Source organism: Haliotis rubra, unplaced genomic scaffold, assembly GCF_003918875.1.
Source record: "Haliotis rubra isolate DU_JTF1 unplaced genomic scaffold, ASM391887v1 Scf1020, whole genome shotgun sequence".
Lineage (NCBI taxonomy): Eukaryota > Metazoa > Mollusca > Gastropoda > Lepetellida > Haliotidae > Haliotis > Haliotis rubra.
Window position 1 is genome coordinate 91164 of NW_025764916.1, and position 27855 is coordinate 119018.

At 44.0% G+C, this 27855-nt stretch overlaps 1 protein-coding gene across 5 annotated transcripts in view; it reads right to left on the minus strand.

The window, feature by feature from the left end:
• LOC124270783 overlaps positions 1-27855 on the minus strand; it is an 88747-nt gene that overhangs the window by 13573 nt on the left and 47319 nt on the right. For all 5 annotated transcript variants that reach the window (XM_046705859.1, XM_046705834.1, XM_046705842.1 and 2 more), the window contains exons 4-14: positions 26382-27298; positions 25903-26053; positions 21439-21554; positions 20649-20850; positions 17858-17997; positions 16726-16876; positions 15651-15806; positions 14109-14240; positions 2959-3044; positions 2174-2382; positions 248-361 (exon numbers count right to left, since the gene is read on the minus strand). In XM_046705859.1, the coding sequence (XP_046561815.1) occupies positions 248-361; positions 2174-2382; positions 2959-3044; positions 14109-14240; positions 15651-15806; positions 16726-16876; positions 17858-17997; positions 20649-20850; positions 21439-21554; positions 25903-26053; positions 26382-26925 (2001 nt within the window). In that variant the 5' untranslated portion in view covers positions 26926-27298. The remainder of the gene's footprint in view (positions 1-247; positions 362-2173; positions 2383-2958; positions 3045-14108; positions 14241-15650; positions 15807-16725; positions 16877-17857; positions 17998-20648; positions 20851-21438; positions 21555-25902; positions 26054-26381; positions 27299-27855) is intronic.

The following is a 27855-nucleotide window of genomic DNA, read 5'->3' on the forward strand; positions in this document are numbered from 1 at the left end:
TTCAAGTTTTATAATCATATGGAATAGCAATAACATATGTCAGTCATCATTATGACATGTTGTTTCTGAGTATTACAAAGAATTCAACAATCGGTATGTCTCAATACATAAGGAATTCATTTATTTTCCTACACTGAACTTCTGAACTGGTGCCATAAAACACTTCAATATTTTCAAACAGACAATACAGACCAGGCTATATGGTGAGTGTGGAACAACAATCAAGAACAATGACTTTCATCCTTACGTTTGTTGATAAAATGATGTCCTTCGCGAAGCAGTAGTCCAGAGACATCCTCATCTCCTCCTTCCAGCGTTCACCACATCTACGAATATTGGTTGCAATGCTATCTAGTACATTCTGTAAGAGACAATGACAGTATTTGTAAAACTAGTGCCATATACTCTAGCTCACACAGTCAGCAAAGACAGCTACCTAACAAAGTTACTGTCGACATTTCTATCCAAAAACATATTGAACAAATACTCACGACAAAGTATGAAACAAATAACTAAATTTCTAAAATGTTTTTAAATCTGCAAGAAGCAGGAATCTATAGCTTTGTTGTAACACAAATCAGTTGAGTTTACTTTATACAAAGTTTCAACTCTAAGACTTATGCAGGGGTGGATACAGCTTTTTGAGAAAGGGGAGGTTGCAGCGTTGCAAATTTCTGCCGGGACGGTCTGTTTTTCAACCGGACAGTGTAAAATAGCACACCTGATGGCCGGGCAGTCATTGTGTAATGTATTCAATGCAATCCAGATATGGATGAATCTGACGTGGATTATGATGAAAATCCATGTTGACTGAAACAGATTTGAAAATGCTCCAGTGTATTACTATTCTGACAATAATCTGATATTCCTTCCTCACATTTACGTTCATGTTGCTTTCGTTAGTCTAGAAAATTCTGGACTGGCAGCATTTTATCCGGTCTGGTAACTTTGGAGTGAAATGTTGGGGAATGTTTAACGCTGGGGGTGCACAGTTCATTTTCACGAGAGTTTCAATGGTCATTTAATACATTTACACACGCACGCACGCACGCACGCACGCACGCACACACACACACACACTCTGGATCTGCCTATGCTTATGTGCTTTCTAAAGTTGATAATTCCACAAGCATGGGCATATATCCAAAGGGAAACAACTCCCAACTAGAGTATGAACCAAGATAAAAAATGTCGAGGTAGTTACTACACCTTAACTTCCGTGTTTAAAGCATTTTGTTTCACACTTATTTCAGCACAGACTCAAACTAATATCATATCTACTCTGTTGACTCAATAATTATGTGGCTAATCACCCCAATTTACAACATTTCTGATGTGAAATCTGTGATGTGTTCTTTTAAATGATAATTTACTTTACACAATGTCAGAACCTGAGGCAGATTTTGCTTTAAACAGCCCTTCTTTTACATGCCATCTGTCCGACATATTTAAACACAACAATGGCTTTTGGTAGCTAATGATTGGTCAGGTATATAGAAAGTTTCCACAGTAGCTTACAATGAATGATCTCAGCCTCAATTTGTGCAAGTGAACTGTGAATGCAGCCAAAGTGTAAAATATTGGTCAAAAACAATATAATGGTAGGAACAGATAACAGAGAAGACCCAGGTATATCCAGGGTCTGTTTCACTCCATTTCATCCTTAGGTTATTGTAACTTAGACAATGCAAAAATCAACCTCTATTGAACTCATACTTACAGCAAGGCAAACCAACTAATTCCAACATCTTTTACAGTGACTAACAATACCAAAGCATATACCCACACTTGGTGCATCAGTCAAGGTTTACAACTATCCTGTATGGTTTACAACCAGAATGTCCCCACAGGGCAAACCAACTATTTCCAACAGCTTTTACAGTGACTAACTATACCAAAGCATATACCACCACTCTGTGCATCAGTAAAGGTTTACAACTATCCTGTATGGTTTACAACCAGAATGTCCCCACAGAGCAAACCAACTATTTCCAACATCTTTTATAGTGACTAACAATACCAAAGCATATACCCACACTTGGTGCATCAGTCAAGGTTTACAACTATCCTGTATGGTTTACAGCCAGAATGTCCCCAAGCCTTGTTCACTGTTCTGAATTGGGCAAAGTATAACTAATAGTACCCAGATAGTGTCAGAATGATTTGATCTCACCTTCCTGTACACACCCTTGACAAACGGTATCAGGTTGAGCTTTGCCCTTTGACCTCCTGCAGCCTTCCAGAATAAAGTAATTTTTCTGCTCTTCTGAAGACGGGGCACATTTCGATCAATCAAGGATGAGTCTGGACTCAACAGGTGGACTACAGTCTCTGTTGCGTCATCATGATACACCTCGGTCAATGTAGGTACTATGTGTTGTCCTGTAAGAGCCCATGAATAACTTATCAATTCACTTATCAATTAACTGATTGATATCTATCCCATTTGAATGAATTTATCACCAATTTCCACAATGTTTATATAAATCTGCAAGAAAGATTACCAGTATTATTGTATGACAGTGTTTTAATATATATGATCTATCAATGTACAAGAAGTACACAAAATATCAACTTTGATCCTGAGTGAGTGAGTGAATATTGCATACACAGCATCAGCAATTTTGCAGCCACTTGCGATGTCTTTGAGCCTAATGGAATATAGTTTCTAATGCCATACAATTATTTGACTGTTCCATGAAAACATACAACCTTTCAATTCTTCAACAAAAACATAAATTTTCCAAATGTTCCATAAAAACAAATAAATGGCTGAGACATGGTCTACATTTAGAATATCCATAAAATGGATCATGTCTGCTGTGACCCCAAATCACAATATTTTATTAATATTGATATTAATGTTGAAATATTTCTTAAAGACCACCTTCAAAAGCATAAATATCTAGTTTGAAGTCATTCAGTATTATAAACAACGGAACAAATAACAGAACCTACCATTTCTGCTGGCTGTGTTTGACTGTGTCTGCATGTATGAGAGAGAGTGCCACTTGTGGGTTAACCCTGACGTGTGGAGGTGAAGCCTGTCATGATTGAGAACATATTCTGTATATGGATACACACGGTCAGGACAGAAATAACAGATTGTGCTGCACCGGCAAAAGTCATTAACAATTCTGTTCTATTACCCATACTAATCAAGGATCCAACTCTACTGACTACTCTGATCCAGGATCCTGCTCTACTGACTTCACTGATCCAGGATCCAGCTCTACTGACTTCACTGATCCAGGATCCTGCTCTACTGACTAAACTGATCCATGATCCTGCTCTACTGGCTACACTGACATCCTGATCCTGGATCTTGCTCAAATGGCCACACTGATTCAGGATCCTGCTCAAATGGCTACACTGATCCAGGATCCTGCTCTACTGGCTACAATGATCAAGGATCCTGCTCAAATGGCCACACTGATCCAGGATCCTGCTCAAATGGCCACACTGATTCAGGATCCTGCTCAAATGGCCGCACTGATCTAGGTTCCTGCTCAAATGGCTACAATGATCCATGATCCTGCTCTACTGGCTACACTGATCCAGGATCCTGCTCAAATGGCCACACTGATCCAGGATCCTGCTTAAATGGCCACACTGATTCAGGATCCTGCTCAAATGGCTACACTGATCCAGGATCCTGCTCTACTGGCTACAATGATCAAGGATCCTGCTCAAATGGCCACACTGATCCAGGATCCTGCTCAAATGGCCACATTGATCCAGGATCCTGCTCAAATGGCCACACTGATCCAGGATCCTGCTCAAATGGCCACACTGATCAAGGATCCTGCTCAAATGGCCACACTGATCCAGGATCCTGCTCAAATGGCCACAATGATCTAGGATCCTGCTCAAATGGCCACACTGATCAAGGATCCTGCTCAAATGGCCACACTGATCCAGGATCCTGCTCAAATGGCTACACTGATCCAGGATCCTGCTCAAATAGCCACACTGATCCAGGTTCCTGCTCTGCTGGCTACAATGATCAAGGATCCTGCTCAAATGGCCACACTGATCAAAGATCCTGCTCAAATGGCCACACTGATCAAGGATCCTGCTCAAATGGCTACACTGATCCAGGATCCTGCTCAAATGGCTACAATGATCAAGGATCCTGCTCAAATGGCCACACTGATCCAGGATCCTGCTCAAATGGCCACACTGATCCAGGATCCTGCTCAAATGGCCACACTGATCCAGGATCCTGCTCAAATGGCCACACTGATCCAGGATCCTGCTCTAACTGGCTACACTGATCCAGGATCCTGCTCAAATGGCCACACTGATCCAGGATCCTGCTCTACTGGCTACAATGATCAAGGATCCTGCTCAAATGGCCACACTGATCCAGGATCCTGCTCTACTGGCTACACTGATCCATGATCCTGCTCTAGCGGCTACAATGATCAAGGATCCTGCTCTACTGGCTACACTGATCCAGGATCCTGCTCTACCCACTACACTGATCCAGGATCCTGCTCTACCCACTACACTGATCCAGGATCCTGCTCTACAGTCAAGTTTACCCTGTGTTGGGAGCTACAGTCCAGGTTTACCCTGTGTTGGGATCTACAGTCAAAGATTTATACAAACCTGTAGAGGTTATGAATTCTTTGAAGAAAGTCCTCCTTGGGGTACATATAAGCTTAAATATGTCCATTTTAAATCCTACGACAGTTGTAACTATATTTGTAATAAAATATTTACAAAACAAAAAACTTGTTTTGTCTTGTGAGACCACTCCTACAGGGCCCCACCGGACCAACACAGTCAAAAGCAGGTAACTCTCGCCGTCTACCTCGTACCTCACTTTTCATGCTGAACGTGTCAAACAGAATGAGGGGAGGCGGGTGGCCGTACCCCAAGGAGGACTTTCTTCAAAGAATTCATAACCTCTACAGGTTTGTATAATTCTTTTTCAGAAGAAGGCCTCCTTGGGGTACATATAAGCATATGACAGACTCCCAAAGATATTTGAGGACGGAGTGGCATTCTGTCTGGCAACAACTAAACCCGTGGTGGAGTGAAATCTACAACCGATCATGGTAATAGAAAACACCGAGCCACCTGACCCCTGATGTTAATCAGGCGGGGTGGGAACTAGAGAGACCAAGCTTATATGTCAATTGGCTCAATATCAATGACATAAAATCCGCCCTAACCATCACAATGGAAGGAATGTATGGGGACATGCGAAACAACTCCCAACCCTAATATAGCCCCAGCCAGACAAGCTGAGAGATATAAGGGTAGGGAAAGCTTAAAAATTTAAACGCTACAAAGCCAATAACCCAGGAGTCGAGCTAATAAGTACTGCAAACTAATGCCAAGAATGCACCCTGTTTGGAAGAGGGCTTGCTGGGTCCTCGATAAAACCCAGATAAATTATTAGCCTCGCTAAAACTTTCTGAGGAATCGAACTAGTACAAATGCCATGCATTTATGCAGTGAAAACACCCCCACCAAACACTCGCATTGAGGAGGGTAAGTGTAGGCCACCATCCCACAGAGCTGATTAACACAGACTCCCAAATACCGAAGGCTCGGGAAGAGGGATAACTGTAAGCGTGCAAAAATCCCCCTGAAAAGCTTAAAAAGCGAGGCGAACATGTGTTGGCTCACCATTACACTAACCTGGTCACGTGACATGTGGCTCGAAGAGAGGCATACCAAACAGTGCCCCGTGGGGGTTCATTACCCAATTCCGCCGCATAAGACGGAGTTAATAGCATATGACTGGTTAAAGCGTTCAAACGGACCCGCCCTCTTGAAGAGGGCGTAAAGGGACGTATGTACACCAAACCCGACCCAACCCGAAAGGATGGTAAGGCTAATACTGATGTAGTGATATGAAATATATCGACATTGAACACAGAACCGATACCAATGACCAGTTACTAACTTGGTCAGGGTGGCAGGGCACTCTCCACTGGAGAGAACCGAACGACCGAACTGAGCACGATCCTTAGAATGCGTGTCAAGTTGGTAATGGCGAATGAAGGCGTTCTGCGGCTCCAAAGAGCGACAGAACCGATCTCTTCATTGAGCAGTGCCGCTGTGTATTGCCAACAAAGCGGCATCTGCCCTACCCAGTCTGCCTTCAACCCCTGGGGGGGAGGTAAACCTAATCATTGCAACCGAACAATTACGGAAACAAGCCAACGAGATAAAGTGGGCGCGCTAGCAGACTCCCCAGTCTTCCGCCACCAAACAGCACACATGGGTACCCGTATCGGATCCCTTTGTTCGATTCGTTAAGTGACAGTCACGGGTGAGCAATCGAAGATTGGTCCCGGTGCGAAGGCTGGAGGTAAGGGGTGGAAGTCTGCGATATGAGCAGTCACCTGGAAAGCAATATCGCGCACTGAGAGTGGTAGGTATCCGGAGGCCGAATACGGACATGGTCAGTATAAAATACTGTCAGTGTCGGGTCAGTGGGAATCGCATGGATGTACCGACCCTTCTACCAGAGTTCACCACAACAAGTAAATTCGTCTTCCACGTCAACAAGTGAAGTGAGTGAGAGACAATATACTTGAAAAATTAGGGCCAGACAGCCAATTGTGAATAAGTGGCAATTTTCAGGTGGGCTGGGTCGCCGACGAGGCGGTCGAACCCTGTTCATGCCAGCTACGACATGCGATATGAGAGGATGCTGCCTAGGCAGAGCACCATCGAACGAGGTGTGAAACGTGGAAATAGCCATGGAGTACCTCGCAATGGTGGAGGTGATAAGGCTCTCAACCAAAACGAGGTTATAGTGACTCCAATATCCGAACTAAATCCGCAGAATAGGGATTATGAAATCCCCCTATCTGCACACCAGTGCGCCCCACCTATCAACACACTGAACGGGTGTCGAATCCCAGCCAGAATTGTGTCTGCAACGGTTGCAGGAATTCCGTGTGTTATACCCGACAGAGGCCAAGCCACCCAGTGAATCCGAGGATTCGGGTGTGGCGCCCCGTTCAGAGTGAGAATGTCTGGCCGAAGAGGTAATTCGAATCCCGGCGTGCGGGATCGAACACCAACCTGACAGCTGTCATGATGAGCCAGTCGCCTAGGTACGGGTGACAACACCGGCACTGCGATCTGGCTATCTGAGCTGTAATAAACCTCAATTTGGTGAACACCCTTGGCACCGTAATGTAGCCTAAGGAGAGCACACGAAACTGGTAGCACGTCCCGTCAAACAAGAAACCGAAGGTAAATCTTGAAATCAGGGTGCAATGGAACAAGGAGGTACGCGACCTCGAGGTCGATTGACGTGCGCCAATCCCCTGTCTCGGCAGATGAGATCACCGAGTAGCGGTGTCTCCATCTTGAAGGACAGTACCTCTATGAACTTGTTCAGCTCTCAGATGAGAATGGGTCTGAACATTCCGTTAAGTAATGGCAAGCGATGAAATAAATGGAGTCAAACCCCACATTTTCCTGACCATTGGAAACCACTGACACTGGTTGCCTAGCCCAGCAGAGACTGGATCTCGCACGCGAGTATTGTCGCCGCGTCTCCGGAAGCCGACACTGGAGTGTGTAAGCTCCGACCCGGTGTTTCGCGGCAGAATATAGTAAACCCAGCAGTCGGCAACTTAGCGTTTGCCGATGCCTGGGCACCTGAGGAATTAACGAAGCTCAACAGACTTCCGTATTTCTCGAAAGCGGTCCCGGCGATAGGCCCATAACCGCCCTCATCATTTGGCTGGCACAGCTACAATGCAGTCCCTAGCCAGATGAGAGTTGACCCCGTCAGATGCGCCCCAGAGTCGCCCGACGAAAAAATTTCCACCGCGCTCTCTCCCCTTTCCACCAGCTCCCTCAGCAGAGCTGAGAGATGCGCCGAGTGGAGCATACAGCGTTGAGGTGTGAAGGGGAAAGAACGGCAGACTTACGGGAGAGTGTGAGGCCTTGTCCCGGATGCCTTGCTGGAAGCAGGCTTCCCTCCGGGAGGCGAACTCCAACGGTTCGGGTATTCGACGTGGACAACACCTGAGGCAACACAGCCGCGATTCTATCTCGCACTTGCCTCAGGGACGAACGTACTCAGTGGTAAGTTCAAAGTAGCGAAATGAGCCGAAGCTCAAATCGACTTGTCCACTGTACGAGCCTGAACCCCGATTCCGAGGCACATGTGAGAAGCCTGATAAATCAAGGTTTCACAAGCACTCAGACAGACCTCGGATCGTCGAGGTGACCGTCACAGCCGGCACACTCGATGGCATCGTGGCCAAGACGTCGATAGACATCAGGCCGAGACCTGAACTACCGGAGCCGGGAATCTGCACCCTACCAGTGCCGAAGCCTGGGTCGGTGCTACCCACGGGGTTCAGAGATTCCGCAGAGCCGAAGCTCAGCTGTTCTAGACCGAACCCCGATCCCGAGACACGTAGGAGGAGCCTGATAAATCAGGTTTCCCCAAGTACTCTCCAATAACGCACTAAGCATATGGTCAAACATAGCCTATAGCGCTATATAAATACCCATACATACACATGGGAGTAGCCTGACAATGCAGGGCTCCCCTGGTGTACTCGGGTAGACCTCGGCGCGTCGAGGTGATCGGAAGCTCGTCACACTCAACGGCCTCTTGGCCAGGGCATCGATAGACATCAGGCCGAGACCTGAGCTAACAGCGCCGGGGATGAGCTAACAGCGCCGAGGATCTGCTCTGTACCGGGGCCGAAGCCAAGGTCGGTGCTAGTCCGATCTGCCTAGGCAGAGCACCATCGAACGAGGTGTGAAACGTGGAAATAGCCATGGAGTACCCGGCAATGGTGGAGGTGATAAGGCTCTCAACCAAAACGAGGTTATAGTGACTCCAATATCCGAACTAAATCCGCAGAATAGGGATTATGAAATCCCCCTATCTGCACACCAGTGCGCCCCACCTATCAACACACTGAACGGGTGTCGAATCCCAGCCAGAATTGTGTCTGCAACGGTTGCAGGAATTCCGTGTGTTATACCCGACAGAGGCCAAGCCACCCAGTGAATCCGAGGATTCGGGTGTGGCGCCCCGTTCAGAGTGAGAATGTCTGGCCGAAGAGGTAATTCGAATCCCGGCGTGCGGGATCGAACACCAACCTGACAGCTGTCACGATGAGCCAGTCGCCTAGGTACGGGTGACAACACCGGCACTGCGATCTGGCTATCTGAGCTGTAATAAACCTCAATTTGGTGAACACCCTTGGCACCGTAATGTAGCCTAAGGAGAGCACACAAAACTGGTAGCACGTCCCGTCAAACAAGAAACCGAAGGTAAATCTTGAAATCAGGGTGCAATGGAACAAGGAGGTACGCGACCTCGAGGTCGATTGACGTGCGCCAATCCCCTGTCTCGGCAGATGAGATCACCGAGCGCGGTGTCTCCATCTTGAAGGACAGTACCTCTATGAACTTGTTCAGCTCTCAGATGAGAATGGGTCTGAACATTCCGTTCGTAATGGCAACAATGAAATAAATGGAGTCAAACCCCACATTTTCCTGACCATTGGAAACCACCACACTGGTTGCCTAGCCCAGCAGAGACTGGATCTCGGCACGGAGTATTGTCGCCGTCTCCCGGGAAGCCGACACTGGAGTGTGTCGCTCCGACCGGTGTTTGCGGCAGAATATAGTAAACCCCAGCAGTCGGCAACTTAACGTTTGCCGATGCCTGGGCACCTGAGGAATTAACGAGAAGCTCAACAGACTTCCGTATTTCTCGAAACGGTCCCGGGCGTATAGGCCCATAACCGCCCTCATCATTTGGCTGGCACAGCTACAATGCAGTCCCTAGCCAGATGAGAGTTGACCCCCGTCAGATGCCGCCCAGAGTCGCCGACGAAAAAATTCCACCGGCGCTCTCTCCCCTTTCCACCAGCTCCCTCAGCAGAGCTGAGAGATGCGCCGAGTGGAGCATACAGCGTTGAGGTGTGAAGGGGAAAGAACGGCAGACTTACGGGAGAGTGTGAGGCCTTGTCCCGGATGCCTTGCTGGAAGCAGGCTTCCCTCCGGGAGGCGAACTCCAACGGTTCGGGTATTCGACGTGGACAACACCTGAGGCAACACAGCCGCGATTCTATCTCGCACTTGCCTCAGGGACGAACGTACTCAGTGGTAAGTTCAAAGTAGCGAAATGAGCCGAAGCTCAAATCGACTTGTCCACTGTATGCAGCCTGAACCCGATTCGGAGCACATGTGAGAAGCCTGATAAATCAAGGTTTCACAAGCACTCAGACAGACCTCGGATCGTCGAGGTGACCGTCACAGCCGGCACACTCGATGGCATCGTGGCCAAGACGTCGATAGACATCAGGCCGAGACCTGAACTACCGGAGCCGGGAATCTGCACCCTACCAGTGCCGAAGCCTGGGTCGGTGCTACCCACGGGGTTCAGAGATTCCGCAGAGCCGAAGCTCAGCTGTTCTAGACCGAACCCCGATCCCGAGACACGTAGGAGTAGCCTGATAAATCAGGTTTCCCCAAGTACTCTCCAATAATGCACTAAGCATGTAGTCAAACATAGCCTATAGTGCTATATAAATACCCATACATACACATGGGAGTAGCCTGACAATGCAGGGCTCCCCTGGTGTACACGGGTAGACCTCGGCGCGTCGAGGTGATCGGCAGCTCGTCACACTCAACGGCCTCTTGGCCAGGGCATCGATAGACATCAGGCCGAGACCTGAGCTAACAGCGCCGGGGATGAGCTAACAGCGCCGAGGATCTGCTCTGTACCGGGGCCGAAGCCAAGGTCGGTGCTAGTCCGATCTGCAGTCCCGAGACACAAGGGAGTAGCCTGGCAATGCAGGTTTCCCCTGGTGGACACAGGTAGACCTAGGAGCGCCTAGGTGATCGGCAGCTCAGTGGAACCCAGACCGGGGCCCCGAGAGGAACCTGCCGATATACAGGTTTCCCGGGCAACCCCGACTGACCACTTGGCGCCGAGGTGTCCCCAAGCTGGTCGGCGCCTAGGCGACCGCCAGTCAGGGCACCAGGCGAAGACAGGGTGAAACCTGCATCGCCGGCGCCAGGCGCCCGTGACGAACCTGAGCCTGAAGCCAGGTCGCCACAAGGTGCCGAAGGCGCCGAGGTGTCCCCGAGCTGGTCGGCGCCTAGGCAACCGCCAGTCAGGGCACCAGGCGAAGACAGGGTGAAACCTGCATCGCCGGCGCCAGGCGCCCGTGACGAACCTGAGCCCGAAGCTAGGCCGCCACAAGGTGCCGAAGGCACACCATCACCTGAGCCGAAGCCAGGATCAAGCTGCCTGGGAGGAGGCGCGTTCTCCGAGCCAGAGCTCGGGCCGCAGCCAACCCCCCCCAGATGCGTCCGATCCACCCCCAACGACAGGCGTGCTGAGCTCCTTGCGGAACCCAGACAGCACCGTGTCAAACGGGGATTTCACCACAGATGACACCTGGTTAACTTACCTTCGAGATCAACACTTGCGAGCCCGAGGCTCCTGACGAGACCCGGACATCGCGCACTATCAATCATCGACTTGACATTATGTGGAAGAATATGTTGCTGCAATAGTGAAGCAAATTGAGTCATATTTAAGTCAGCAACATTGTTTGCGGGGGAAACGATAAAGGGATTTCCTTAGAAACCTTTTATCAAATATTATCCCCCGCCTTGAAGCAGATTAGTGAAAAACATAAAATCTGCGTGTCGGAAAGAATGCGCGTGAGGCGCAGAAACCCAGACAAAAAACCACAACCTCGGCCTATGAGCCACGTTGTGTGTAAACGTATGAAATATGTATCATAATACAACATAATGTAACAGGAATATTGACGCAAGGGCGTTTATTATGAGCATCCTTGATCGTCGTGAGCGTCCTCGGCTAAACACCGGAGGCACACTTTATGACCATCCTGTGGCGGCAGTGTGCACGGCACAACGCACAGGGCTTAAACTGCAACAAACAGAACCACACCAGTGTTACTAGCAGGAACTGTGAAGCAGCAAACACATAAACACAAGTAATAGCAAGAATAACCCCACGACGGCTTATATATATAAATGCTACAAGCTACAGCCATTTAAATACTAAACATACAATGCAAAGCAGAAAAAGGCTAGCCACCCCTCGCGTGTACATACTAGTGATAGAGTAAAGTTGAGTGATACGAAACGAACACTATCAAAATTACTCAACAACGACTTACCACAAATTCGCTGAAAAGAAAGAGAATTTAGGCAAGCCTACCATATAATATGCAAACATAATATATGAACTCCCTACTACAAGCTACCAAGAACATATAGCAAGGAAACCACGATCGCGCGGTCCGCCATTTTGCCTGCCACATGGCTGGAAAACAGAACCCACGGCAAAGTTACAACAAAAGATGAATGACGTCAAACTAACGCCCGTGCGTAGAGAAAGGAACCATACATACGGATTGAGATCTTATAAACTCATCGTATCGGTAGGAGAGCAAACTCGAAACGAACACCACGCACGTCTATTCAACAGAACGACAGCATGAAAAGTGAGGTACGAGGTAGACGGCGAGAGTTACCTGCTCTTGGCTGTGTTGGTCCGGTGGGGCCCTGTAGGGGTGGTCTCACAAGACAAAACGAGTTTTTTGTTTTGTAAATATTTTATTACAAATATAGTTACAACTGTCGTAGGATTTAAAATGGACATTTTAATGCTTATATGTACCCCAAGGAGGACTTCTTCTGAAAAAGAATCCCTGTGTTGGGATCTACAGTCAAAGTTTACCCTGTGTTGGGATCTACAGTCACGGTTTATCCTGTGTACAGATCAACAGTCAAAGTTTATCCTGTGTTGAAATCTACAGTCAAAGTTTAACTTCTGACAGATCTACAGTCAAAGTTTACCCTGTGTTGAGATCTACAGTCAAAGTTTACCCTCTGACAGATCTACAGTCAAAGTTTACCCTGTGTTGAGATCTACAGTCAAAGTTTACCCTGTGTACAGATCTACAGTCAAAGTTGATTCTGTGTTGAGATCTACAGTCAAAGTTTATCCTGTGTTGAAATCTACAGTCAAAGTTTACCCTCTGACAGATCTACAGTCAAAGTTTACCCTGTGTTGAGATCTACAGTCAAAGTTTACCCTCTGACAGATCTACAGTCAAAGTTTACCCTGTGTTGAGATCTACAGTCAAAGTTTACCCTGTGTACAGATCTACAGTCAAAGTTGATTCTGTGTTGAGATCTACAGTCAAAGTTTATCCTGTGTTGAAATCTACAGTCAAAGTTTACCCTCTGACAGATCTACAGTCAAAGTTTACCCTGTGTTGAGATCTACAGTCAAAGTTTACCCTCTGACAGATCTACAGTCAAAGTTTACCCTGTGTTGAGATCTACAGTCAAAGTTTACCCTGTGTACAGATCTACAGTCAAAGTTGATTCTGTGTTGAAATCTACAGTCAAAGTTTACCCTTTGTTGAGATCTACAGTCAAAGTTTACCCTCTGACAGATCTACAGTCAAAGTTTATCCTGTGTTGAGATCTACAGTCAAAGTTTACCCTGTGTACAGATCTACAGTCAAAGTTTATCCTGTGTTGAAATCTACAGTCAAAGTTTACCCTCTGACAGATCTACAGTCAAAGTTTACCCTGTGTTGAGATCTACAGTCAAAGTTTACCCTCTGACAGATCTACAGTCAAAGTTTACCCTGTGTTGAGATCTACAGTCAAAGTTTACCCTGTGTACAGATCTACAGTCAAAGTTGATTCTGTGTTGGGATGTACAGTCAAGGTATATCCTGTGTTGGGATCTACAGTCAAAGATTCCCTGTGTTGGGATCTACAGTCAAAGTTTACCCTGTGTTGGGATCTACAGTCAAGATTTATCCTGTGTACAGATCAACAGTCAAAGTTTATCCTGTGTTGAAATCTACAGTCCAAGTTTATCCTGTGTAAGGATCTACAGTCAAAGTTACCCTGTGTACAGATCTACAGTCAATGTTTACCCTGTGTTGATATCTACAGTCAATGTATATCCTGTGTACAGATCTACAGTAATTGTTTACCCTGTGTTGGGATCTACAGAGAAGGCTTATCCTGTGTTGGGATCTACAGTCAAAGTTTACCCTGTGTTGGGATCTACAGTCAAAGTTTACCCTGTATATGGATCCAGGTTGAGCGCTCTGATAGGGGGCAGCACCATCTGCAGATCCGCCGTTAGGAAGCCAGTGTCAGTCAATCTCAGGTTGAGGTCTGCCTTAGCGTGATAGTCCCCTTCGAAGGTATCCCTAAAAAGAGCATCACAGGAATGTTGCCCACCTGGCAAAGTGTAAAACACTGAGGGGATAGTTGTTGTACAGACCCGTTCAAAAAGCATTCGGGCACTTGACGTAATTTCCATAGACTTACATGTTATTTCAGTGTAGCATAAATAATTTTCATGAAATGAGTTTTGGATGGATCTTTGTAAATTTTGACAGGCAAATTTGAAATAATCTCTTATCTGCGAACATAATTTCATTTCAATTTTTCGACCACTATTTTACTAATGACATCACATTTATCAACTAACGTATGGTTCCACAATGCACAACCCCATAGGCTGCCATGTTAAAGGAGTTCACAGCACTGTACATATGTTGATTAAATTGTTACCATTAGATAAATAAGCAACGGAAAATTATTTGATTGAAAGTAAGATGATTCCTCACAAATGTGCAAAATTTGATTGGATCTTACGAAAATTAATTTCAAGAAAAATATTTATGCTACCCCTAAATTTACATGTAAGTCTATGGAAATTATATCAAGTGTCCGAATACTTTTTGCACGACTCTGTAGCTTTTTGTAGACTGAACTATTAATTAAAGCAAACCTCTTACATAAAGCATGGTTGCTTAAAACAATTTCTAACCTGGCTGTTCATGGGTCTGCTGATTTGTAGAGACCACCAGAGAAGAAGAGGTAATAAGACATTTGACCGAAACATGATGCCAGGCACCTAATCACCAGCATACAAAGTCAGAAATGCTTTTCACGCATTGTAACAAATGTGGGAATGGAACCTGGTCTTGGATGACTATATATATATGGATTACACTCTCTTAGTAAAGTACAGATTCACTTGAGTCCCATCCGGGATTACCCACGATTTCAGGTAAGTCTATAAGCAGCTGTAGTAAGTCGAAGGGATAATAAGTCTTTCATTGCATCAATAGGAAGCTAAAGTGAGTGCATATGGCCCAATATATATAATATTGGCCAAAATATTGTCAAAAATGTGTGACATTGTGCTTGAACAAAATATACAGAAAACAAACTGTGATGTACGGTACAAAACCAATCACCACAAGAAAAACCAACTGAAATAAGTAAAAATACATTTGTTTGCTGACTAAGTTTTAAAAATAGTGGAAACGAAAAAATCCAATAGACTTTCGTGAAAAATGGAATAATATCAATAAGAATCTATATGTTTTGTTTTCATTAACTTGGGACCAACCATCTGGTGGAGGGATGGGATTCTACAGAAAAAGAAAGAATTGTCTCTGAGAAGGAAAAACAATATATGCATCACATAAAAAGATAATGTTGCAAGGTGTTTGGGGTAAAATAAACTCTGGCCAAAAGCCTTGATTTAAAAAATATCTGGCTGTGCATATGTGTCTGAAAAACTATGTTGACTATGTTTAACTTACTTGGTATTGACAATCCGAAGATGACCAAGCTGTGTCCTCCATATGACCTTGAGAAACTTAGGCGTTCCATGTTCGGCAACATGGTCAAGAACTTGCTGCCATGCGTTGTGTTTGCGTGTGGTACCTTTCACTGACTGTGGTATTTCCAGCAATCCACTGAAAATACATCACAGTACATTCAAATTGCATTAATTAGTCGTGAATCGTTTTGCAGTTTTAGTATAGCTTTGAACAGAAATTTGTAGTTAAATTATTACCGTCATTAAAAAATAATTGTCAAAGATTAATGGACATGATAAAAAAGTATAGAAGTACTGCAATAATCAGAGAGAGAGAGAGATGTGTTATGAGTAACAAAGTCAAGATCATACTATGATAGTGTAAATCTAATTCCTCATTTTCCCAAGGCATAAAGTCCAGATTCAACTCTTGCCAAATTAAGCTGGAACTCTGGAGTTTAACTATAGCGCCACCAGATGTTATTGCGATTCAGTCTCATCTTTGTCCATTCTATCAACCAATCAGGTTACACTTCTCACACCACTTTCATTAGCTTCAAACAAAATGGCCTTCCCCCAGTAACTAGAATCTGATCATAAATTCAGATCTGTATTGTAGTAAAACTTGTCTTTACTTGCAAAGTGCATCAAATCACTTGACCACCCTGATAATAAACATGTAAAGATTTGCAAAATATCTGTTGACGCCAATTTAAAAATCTTGAAGTCAATCAAAATCTGCAATAGGTCACAACTGTTCATTACAAATTTTAGACTGGACTATACATATATACTTACTGGTCTAGCCAAAATATAACCTACTTCAGGAAAGGTGGAAACTATTGTATTTAGTAACTCTCTGATGGCTTTGCAGTTTTCTCATCGAAAGAGGACACAATATACAAGCAATATGTTACATACATGATTTTGTTCACATTCTTATATACATAAAGAGGGCCATTTCATAGATATTATCTAAACTTCGAATTCCTGTGATACCAGAGACTACTCAAAGATTATAAAATTATTCCATTCACTTTTGCAAATATATTTCCTACATTAGCATATCGAAATACCTTGTAAGGGCAGAAGAGAAGGCCCTGTAAGAGTCTCGAGCTGAACCCAGTAGAGCCTTCACCATGGACAGATGGAGCAGGAAAATGCCAGACTGCCCGACTAAACTCTCTATCAGCTTCACAGATTTCTCAAGGTGATCCTGAATATTTTCTGTGGACAGAAGCAACAGTAAATTGCAATAGACAAAAACACACATCTCTCCAGACGATCCAGAACACTATCTGTGGACAGAAACAACAGTCTACAGACAGTGACACACATCCCTCCAGATGATCTGGAACACTATCTGTGGACAGAAACAATAGTCAACAGACAGTGACACAAATCCCTCCAGACGATCCGGAACACTCTCTGTGGACAGAAAAACACCACCTCACCTCACCAATAACACTCATAAGCTGTTTCAGGAAAGTAGATAATAAACCCCATTGAGGATCCCAGACACCAAATCAGCCATTTTCTACAAATCGGTCACACTACAAGATGAGGAAACTCTTAGAGGCAATCATCTAGCAGCTGCATCAGTTGTATGATCCCCAGGGAGTTGAGACTGAAAATACGATGAGCCGAAGTGTAGGCATAACGTGCATAACGGTAGTATCTATGTCGTTATCTTGCATATGACATTATAGTTAGTGACAATAGCGGGAGACTTAAAACGTAGTCATAGGTGACAGTAAGGTTACGTTTGTGATGTCATCATGTTTTTTTCACGTCATTGTTAGTAACAATAGTGGTGGACGTATATGCATTACGGTTTCAGTGCACAAATACATACTGAGCTACATTGGGAAGGTTACAAAATTATACTTAGGTTGCAACAACCTTATGAACATTCGTTCTTTTTCCATCCGTAATTGTTTATCATTGTTAAACAATTGATAAAACAGAAAGATAGTAAACTGGCCATTCCCGCATTAATCAATGTGTTCGTTACATTTATACATGGCACATAAGGATCTCGAATTTGCTGTCTGTGTACAGTGACTTGGTCCTTTAGTTGCATTCCAACTATACGTCCACCACTATTGTTACTGATCAATGACGAAAATTTATTTTGTCTTCCTTTAACAATGTTGAAAATCACATTCTTCACATTCTTTCCTGAAAGCCCAATCAGCTCAGTCCCACCTTGCGCAGTTCCTGCATGAAAACACAGGAAAGAGTCCACAGCTTGGACCCCAGAGCTCCACGGACATGTAGGATGCAGGCACTTGATGGCAGCAGCCCAGGCCCCAGCTGCCAATCTGGCTTTCTCTGGTGTCATCACACTGTAAATGAGAGGGGATGGTTTTTCGTTGCCCTTAGGAATATTCCAGCAATATCACAGTGAGGGATAACAGAAATGGGTTCCATGCATTGTACCTATCTGAGGAATGAACCCTGTACTTCAGGAGTGGCAAGCAAATGCTTTCATTACAAGGGAACCACACTGCCCTTAATGACTTTGTGAATATGAAAAAGAAATAATGTATGAGTGTAACATGTATAAGTTGTACATAATGATGATGCAAACATGTAACTCTAAGGGACCATTTATGATTTATGGCTAGGGGGTGATGATTTTAAGGGAGGGTCACCCATTTTGTTTTGGGGATGTAGGGGTGGTCATCAAGTTTTTACACATGTACTAGGGGTAAACAATTTTGGACATACAAATATTAAAAAATTATGCTTAAATTATGGAAAGGTTTGAGGGGGGTGGTCGTTGATTTTGTACATGACATGCAGGGGGTGGTCACTTACTTTGTACATAAGTTTTAGGGGGTCATTCACATTGTACATGCTTCTCCTTAAAAATCATCAACCCCTAGCCATAAATTATGAACAGTCCCCTCATGCCTTAAATAAAGATCAGTTCAGAGATTAGCCGAGCAAAACTTAATAATTTTCAACATGAATATTTCACTGCTGGTTTCAATACGATACACTTGATCTTCAGTAACCCATGCTTGTCGTAAGAGGCGACCAACAGGATCAGGTGGTCAGGCTTGCTGACTTGGTTGACACATGTCATCATATCCCAAATGCATATCGATGCTCATGCATTTGATGACAGGATTGTCTGGTCCAGACTCGATTATTTACAGACCGCCGCTATATAGCTGGAATATTGCTGAGTGCAGCGTAAAAACTAAACTCACTCACTCACACTCGTACCATTGGTCATATACTCTAGCCATCAATGCCTACTGTCAAGAAGTCTTACCCTTGGTCAGGTACACTTGCCATCAATATCAACTGTCAAGAAGTCTTACCCATGGTCAGGTACACTTGCCATCAGTGTCAATTGTCAAGAAGTCTTACCCATGGTCAGGTACACTTGCCATCAGTGTCAATTGTCAAGAAGTCTTACCCATGGTCAGGTACACTTGCCATCAGTGTCAACTGTCAAGAAGTCTTACCCATGGTCAGGTACACTTGCCATCAATGCATCCTGTCAAGAAGTCTTACCCTTGGTCAGGTACACTTGCCATCAATGCCTACTGTCAAGAAGTCTTACTCTTGGTCAGGTACACTTGCCATCAATGCGTACTGTCAAGAAGTCTTACCCATGGTCAGGTACACTTGCCATCAGTGTCAATTGTCAAGAAGTCTTACCCATGGTCAGGTACACTTGCCATCAGTGTCAACTGTCAAGAAGTCTTACCCATGGTCAGATACACTTGCCATCTATGTCAGCTGTCAAGAAGTCTTACCCTTGGTCAGGTTCACTGGCCATCAATGCCTACTGTCAAGAAATCTTACCCTTGATCATGTACACTGGCCATCAATGCCTACTATCAAGAAATCTTACCCTTGATCATGTACACTGGCCATCAATGCCTACTGTCAAGAAATCTTACCCTTGATCATGTACACTGGCCATCAATGCCTACTGTCAAGAAATCTTACCCTTGATCATGTACACTGGCCATCAATGCCTACTATCAAGAAATCTTACCTTTGATCATGTACACTGGCCGTCAATGCCTACTATTAAGAAGTCTTACCCTTGGTCAGGTACACTGGCCGTCAATGACTACTATCAAGAAATCTTAACCTTGGTCAGGTACACTGGCCGTCAACGCCTACTATCAAGAAGTCTTACCCTTGGTCAGGTACACTGGCCATCAATGCCTACTATCAAAAAATCTTACCCTTGGTCATGTACACTTGCCATCAATGCCTACTGTCAGGAAGTCTTACCCTTGATCATGTACACTGGCCATCAATGCCTACTGTCAAGAAATCTTGCCCTTGATCATGTACACTTGCCATCAATGCCTACTGTCAAGAAGTCTTACCCTTGATCAGGTACACTGGCCATCCATGCCTACTCTTAAGAAGACCTCCATTCATCTAGCACACTGGCCATCAATGTCAACTGTCAAGAAGTCCTACCTTTGCTCGAAAACACTGGTCATTGATCGCAAGTATCAAGAAATCTTACCCTTGATCATGTACACTGGCCATCAATGCCTATGTTAAGAAGTCTTACCCTTGATCATGTACACTGGCCATCAATGCCTACTGTCAAAAAGATCTACCCTTGATCATGTACACTGGCCATCAATGCCTACTGTCAAGAAGTCTTACCCTTGGTCATGTACACTGGCCATCAATGCCTGCTGTCAGGAAGTTTTACCCTTGATCATGTACACTGGCCATCAATGCCTACTATCAAGAAGTCTTACCCTTGGTCATGTACACAGGCCATCAATGCCTACTGTCAGAAAGTCTTACCCTTGATCATGTACACTGGCCGTCAATGCCTACTATCAAGAAATCTTACCCTTGGTCATGTACACTGGCCATCAATGCTTACTGTCAAGAAATCTTACCCTTGATCATGTACACTGGCCGTCAATGCCTACTATCAAGAAATCTTACCCTTGATCATGTACACTGGCCGTCAATGTCAACTATCAAGAAATCTTACCCTTGGTCATGTACACTGGCCGACAATGACAACTGCTGAAGGAGGGTATTTTTCTCAAGTTTCAGGGTCCTAGATTTTGCCATAAGGATATCAGAGGCTTCTATGTAGAGTCGAGACGCTTTCTGTGGCTCATCATTCTGAGCATAGATTCTTGCTGCTTCACTCAACAACATAGGTCTGGATGGATGAGTTGAAGAGAACACTGCAACAAATATGTTCATCTCTTTCATAAGCTAGGGAGGTGAAAGTGACTCTGGTTGGGTTTAACACTTTTTCCCACGGTATTTCATCACAGTGTGGCAGCTGTTATGCTTAATATGGGATAAAGGCCAATATACCACAGGTAAGGGAATGAGTGAGTGAGTTGGGTTTAACACAGCTTTTGAACAGTATTCCAGTTAAATCATGGTATGTCAGCTTGCTGAGGAAAGAGAGCAAGGACCATTGAGATTATTGGGTTTTATTGAGTTGAAAGATGAAAATAACAAAAGGTTTTGTCTCAATGGTTGTTGTTTCAATCATTGCCAAATATTTTAAGCAATTCTGTGATGTAATATAAATGATTACATTGCTGCATGACCTTAAGAAGATTGTGAAATTTCCAATCTGGTTTAGGCCAGCAAATCCATAAAACAAATATGAGGCTTTGGACTAGTGGTTGAAGACATTGAACAAGGCAAATAGGCATTCTGGTAAGCAGACAACAACTGGTTCTCAGACAACCAGACTCAATAATATGTTGAGAAGATAAACTGACTTACTGTCAATCAGTACAATTTGAATAAAATACCTTCTCTTGTCTGAGCAAGTCTGACAAAACATTCTGCAGCAAACTGTATGTTTCCTCGAGCCCAGAACACATATGGCAGTGCCTCATCAAACAACACATCAACCACGCCTGGGTATCTGAAACAATAACACATAGTGCAGTGCGTTATCAAAGAACACATCAACCATGCCTAGGTATCTGAAACAGTGCTGGGTCAAGCAAGTTCCTATGTTGGGTTAAGTAAGTCCCTATGCTTACACAACAGTCACTTTGACAGTCACTTTAGTCAATCACCATGTTGTTTGTTTGGTTTAAACAAAGTCACTTTGTTGGTCACTTTAAACAAGTCACTATGTTGGTTTCTAAACAACAGTTGGCTATGGTTTAAACAACAGTACTTTGTTGGTTTAAACATAACAGTCATTGGTTTAAACAACAGTCACTTTGTCAAATCTTGGTTTAAACAACAGGTTGGTTTAAACAACAGTCACTTCATTGGTTAAACAAAAGTCACTGGTTTGTTGGTTTAAACAACAGTCACAGTCACATGTTGTTGGTTTAAACAACAGTCACTTTGTTGGTTTAAACAACAGTCACTTTGTTGGTTTAAACAACAGTCACTTTGTTTTAAACAACAGTCACTATGTTGGTTTAAACAACAGTCACTTTGTTGGTTTAAACAACAGTCACTTTGTTGGTTTAAACAACAGTCACTATGTTGGTTTAAACAACAGTCACTATGTTGGTTTAAACAACAGTCACCATGTTGGTTTAAACAACAGTCACTATGTTGGTTTAAACAACAGTCACTTTGTTGGTTTAAACAACAGTCACTTTGTTGGTTTAAACAACAGTCACTATGTAAAACAACAGTCACCATGTTGGTTTAAACCACAGTCAGTCACTCATGTTGGTTTAAACAACAGTCACTTTGTTGGTTTAAAGAACAGTCACTATGTTTGGTTTAAACAACAGTCACTATATCACTCATGTTGGTTTAAACAACAGTTTAAACAACAGTCACTTTGTTGGTTTAAACAACATTCACTTTGTTGGTTTTAACATCAGTCATTATGTTGGTTTAAGCAACAGTCACCATGTTGGTTTAAGCAACAGTCACCAATATTGACATTTAGCATTATTTCACTAAATGTGTTTATAGACAGCAGTCTCTTTGTTGGTTTTACAATTCACTTAAACAACAGCTATGTTGGAATTAAACAACATAATTTTAAACTTTAACAGCTTGCATGTTGGTTTTACAACAGCTTTTAGTAACCATCCAGCATAGCAATGCATGACGCATCATGCAGTGTTATTATTTCTGCATTCCATAATACATGTCGCTTGTTAGCAGCTACATCACATTCATGGGGTGATTATTTCACATCCACAGGCATCACGTCACATCCCAGGCATACGTCACGTCCGCCTCCCTTCTCTATTTCATGCTCTCCTGTCCGGTTCAGTCTCCATATTGCCTCTGCTTAAATATATGGTGCGGCTGCCTTCTGCCTCATCCATCACTTATCATATCCTGAAGGCTCATTGGTTAATGACTTTATCAGGCGGTAGCTATGATTCAAACACATTCTAGATGATCGGCATGAAGTTCCAGGAAACATTTTACATTGATAAATATCTACCCTTTGGCTGTTTTATTTCTTGTGCTCTATTCGAGTCAATTTAGCACTTTCATCGAATGGGCTATCAAGACCACAATGTGCAGCCAGGATACTGCTTATTATCTGGAAGATTTTATCCTGGCAGCGGTAGATTTAAGAACCTGCTCGCACATGCTCAAGACTTGCCTTCAACTCACCAATCGTCTGGGCCTGCCGATCGCACAACAAAAAACAGTACAACCTACAACTTGTCTTGCATTTTTCGGTCTCACCATAGACACGGAGAGGGCGAAAACAGGATACCGTATGACCGTAAGATGGCACAACTGGTTCATCAACTGTCACAGATAGTAGTGGCACCATCCAAGAAGGTCACACTGCATACACTGCAATCAATAGTGGGCAAGTTCAAGTTTGTATGCAGGGCAATCCCCATGGGTTGTCCATTCTTGCTGCGTCTCATAGATGCCCAAAACAGCGCAAACCACATCACAGAATACAGGTATCTGCGGGCATGCGTCAAGACCTCAACCTATGGCTTCAGTTCCTTGCCGGGCGTAAAGGCACAACCTTATTCTTGGAGCAAGGATGGGTTTCAACCCTACTTCTACAGCTTTATACAGATGCAGCTGGAAGCCAGGGTTGTGGTGCATACTTCCAAGGCCATTGGGCTAATGCCAGGTGGCCAGACCTATGGCTACAACAAGGATGGATGAAAGACATAACACTCTTGGAGCTTTTCCCTATAGTCATGGCATTGCAGATCTGGGGCAGCAGTCTGGCCAACATGAGAGTGCTAATGTTCTGAGATAATCAGGCTGTGGTAAGTATTATCAATGGGCACACCTAAAGGGGGAAAGGGTCATGAAACTGCTCAGACGAATGGCCCTGATATGCTTGCTAAACAACAGCCACTTCAAAGCACGTCATATACCTACACAGACCAATATAATAGCAGATGCTCTTTCTAGATTTCAGTGGTCATGGTTTCGAGCAGCCCCTCAGGCGGATCAACAGGCCTCTGCAATCCCAGCAGACATCTGGCTCATCTAACAGCAGAAGCAAGCAGCCTGGTAGCCAACTCAATGGCAGCAAATACTTGGAGGATGCACGAGTCGGCAGTTCAGTCACTGCAGCTATTTCGGGCAGTGTATTCCCTGCCTGACCTATGGCCAGTCCCCTCAGATCATATGCTCCATTTTATAGCCTATCTCTCACTATCAGATAGGTCTCCCAGCACGGCCAGCTCCTACATTTCAGCCTTATCCTCCATCCATAAGCTCAACTCCTTGCAGTGCATGTCTAATCATTTTCTAGTGCAGAAAGCCACTGCAGGGATGTTCAGGGTGTCAAGGCATCTGGACAGGCGACAGCCTATTACTGTGGATTCGCAACGCGCATTGTGCAACTCCTTCACACGGCATGTAGGTCTGCATATGAAGCTTCACTGTTCTCTGCAGCATACCTAGTAACATTTTTCGACTTTTTCAGTGTAAGCGAGGTAGTGGCAGGCTCAGTCAACAACTCATCACAGCGGGCAGTGTTGCTAATGGATCTATCCTTTGCTAGTGACCAATCCTACATGGAGGTGGTCCTACGGGCCGCCAAAACAGACCAACAGGGCCGCGGCACGAGCATCGCTATTAAGGCAGTCCCACAGTCTATGCTATGCCCTGTGAAAGCCCTTGCAGGATTTTTGTCAGTGCAACTGCAATCAGATGGGTTTTCATCTGGTCGGCAAAAGGGGGCCTCAAGTGGGCTGGCTTGAGATGCAGGGTTGCTAGCCTCAAGTGGGCTGGCTTGAGATGCAGGGTTGCTAGTCTCATCAGGTGCGAAGGGCCCATGCAGGTCATTCATTTTGATCCATCACATCTGCCTGAGCTGCCCTGCTTCCACGTGCCCTACCCTGCCCCCTCCTCCCCTTCACACTTTTTACTCGTTGTGGATGGCGACCCCACCCATGTTCGGGTCTGTTGGCATGGTGCCAATGGGACTTAGCAGCAGCAGTGCTCAAACAAGGGATACTTGGCTTCTGCTTTTACAGCGGCAGCCCAAACCTTCCTGCCTGCTGTCTCTGCCGGGAGGAAGTACAAAAGTTTCCAATGCTTTACCCGTCTGCTTTTCCATGGCAAAGGGACGCAAAGAGCTAAAATATCTATCCGGTCTCATTGGCGCCATCCACACTGCACTCTTTGTCATCCTAACAACTGTCTTGTTTAGTCTATTTACTTATTATGCATACCTTGCCAAGGTCATCCTCAGCAATCTCCTATCAAATCATCATAACAAATTTATATGCATATAATACAGCTATAAAACAGTAGCCTGTCTCGAACACACAAAGCAGTAGCAATCTGGACATGAATAGATGCAAACAACTTAAGACACAGAACCAAACCTCTTACTAAGGACAATTTTCAGCCAGTATTCTCAAGTTACTTAACCCTTGAAGATCCAGGTTAGAATTGGTCCTCAGGAACCCATGCTTGTTGTAAGACTAGTATGACCAGTAAGAGGCGACACATGTCATCGTATCCCAATTGATGCTTATGACGATGAACACTGGATTGTCTGGTCAAGACTTGATTATTTACAGACTGCTGCCATATGACTGGACAAGAACCAACCAACTCCAGTTACTTGGCAATAAATGTCTTGTCCCTGGCCTTTCTTTCATCACTTACTATAGATACAGCTAGGCATTATGAAACTGACATCTCAAAGTATACAGTGCACCCTGGTTATAATTCCACCTAGGATATAATGTACCTGCTTTTGTCATCCATTCACTAAACCTTGCCACTTACAATTATTACATAAACAAATATTCATTCACATGGTGAAACAATTTCAAATTTACCTCTCCTTGAGAATTTTCTTGACAGAGTAGACCATGGCATCAGTGGTTTTCTGGATGAGCTGCGACTCTGAGCTGCAGTCTCTGGATGAGTGACGTAGACGGCCGGCAGAAATATGCTGAGGTAGCATGAACTCTATAACACTTGCCATCACTGTCAACAACAATGATAATCACAATCATGACACCAATGCTGATATAATCAAATACAGAAGTTACCCTACTCTACCGTAACCTTCCGAAGATTTTTCTGCAGATGAAAGAATTATATGATACCTATTTCCACATGTTCCAGAAAAATCAACATTATTACTAGTATAAACACATATTTGAATAACATGCAAGGATCTTAATCATTTGTTTCATGGGGGATAATTTTTCTGGAACATATTTCTTGGCAAACATACACAGACAAAAGTTAAATCACAAAACAGTATGAACAAATGTAGGACAATGTCAGCTATCAAACATTGTGAACCCACCTGATAATCTGTAAAATGCAGGGCACCACATGATACTTCCATATCTAGAGCTGTCATCCTTTTTAACATAAGAATATGGTAGTATTGATGTGACTCCTCCACCAATGAAATCATCGTCATTGTAGTATTCATCATTCCAAATGTTCCGAGACATTAACTTGCATGTATTAGGTGGATTCTGTTTTTCCATAAAGGCAAGGAGGCGATACAGCCATGACAACTGAATGCTTGTAAAGGCCTGGTCTCTCCTTCTCTCATACAAAACATGTTTCATTGGTCGAGGCATGGTGCTTGTCGATTGTCGTTTCTGATTTGAACGCTTGGTTGAAACTGAACGAAGACACAACTCAAACAACGTCGGAACATTTCGGATGTTGGGACGTGAGTTGACAAAAGAATCACCAACAAGGTCTGCAAATTCAAAGTCTATATTGTCAACATTTCTAAATGGGGCATCATAGTCAACATATGTGACTGACTGCTTTTTTAATCTATCTTTCTGTCTCTTTTTCTGCTTCTTACTTGGAGCTCGAGTTCTTCCCATCTGAGTTTGGTTTGAAATTGTGTCGACACTGTCAAACACATTGTTTTGTATAGTCAGAAGCAACAGAAGCTGCTTCACCTACAGAACAATAATCTCCTGACTGATTCAGGGGTTCAGTATCACTGTCACATAAACTTGATCTCTCTTCAGCAGAAAAATACTCGGATTCATCGCTGTCATTAGAGTTATCTCCCTTTGTTTCACTTCCCGAACAAGCATCTCCATCACTGTCGGAACTTGTTGCCTGGTCACATGCTGTTCCACCAGCTGCTTCATGGGGTCTGATTTCCCAGGAGATCATACGAGCAAAGGCTGGTCTCTGTCTCCGCAGAGCCACCAGCCTGCCCAGAGCTACGTCTTCATCCATGTCTTACTGAAACAGGGAACACCTGATTGGAACTAAACATTCCCCAATATTGAATTTATAATAACCCCAATATGATGAAAGTAAATGTAGAAGTTATGAAACTATTAACCTTCTAGTGTCTCACAGGCAGCTTGGGTTATTCGGGGTGAAAATAATCAGATTGTGACTTTTGTGATGGGCCATTGAACAGCTTTGAGTGAGATACCAGGCGTAAGAGAAATCCCTTTATATTTTCATTATTAGAAACTGCAAGTATTGGATTTTTTGGTACTGTCTTTTATGATATATGTCTGTATATGTGGAAGCTAATTTATCATCAGTAAAAATGACCTCTTTCATACACAACTATATTTCGCTAACAACAGAATGTCAGTTACTTGTAACATAATGCCTACAATTTTGACAAACTTCATGATCCAAACAACCATAGATTTTTGCCTCCCACAGGACTTTCAAGTGAGTTTATTTGCATTCATTCTTGATAGATATTAGTATACAGATTGCATTGGGGAAAATCCTGCATGAGATTATTTGCTACCAAGCAAACAACTGCAAATTGGTTA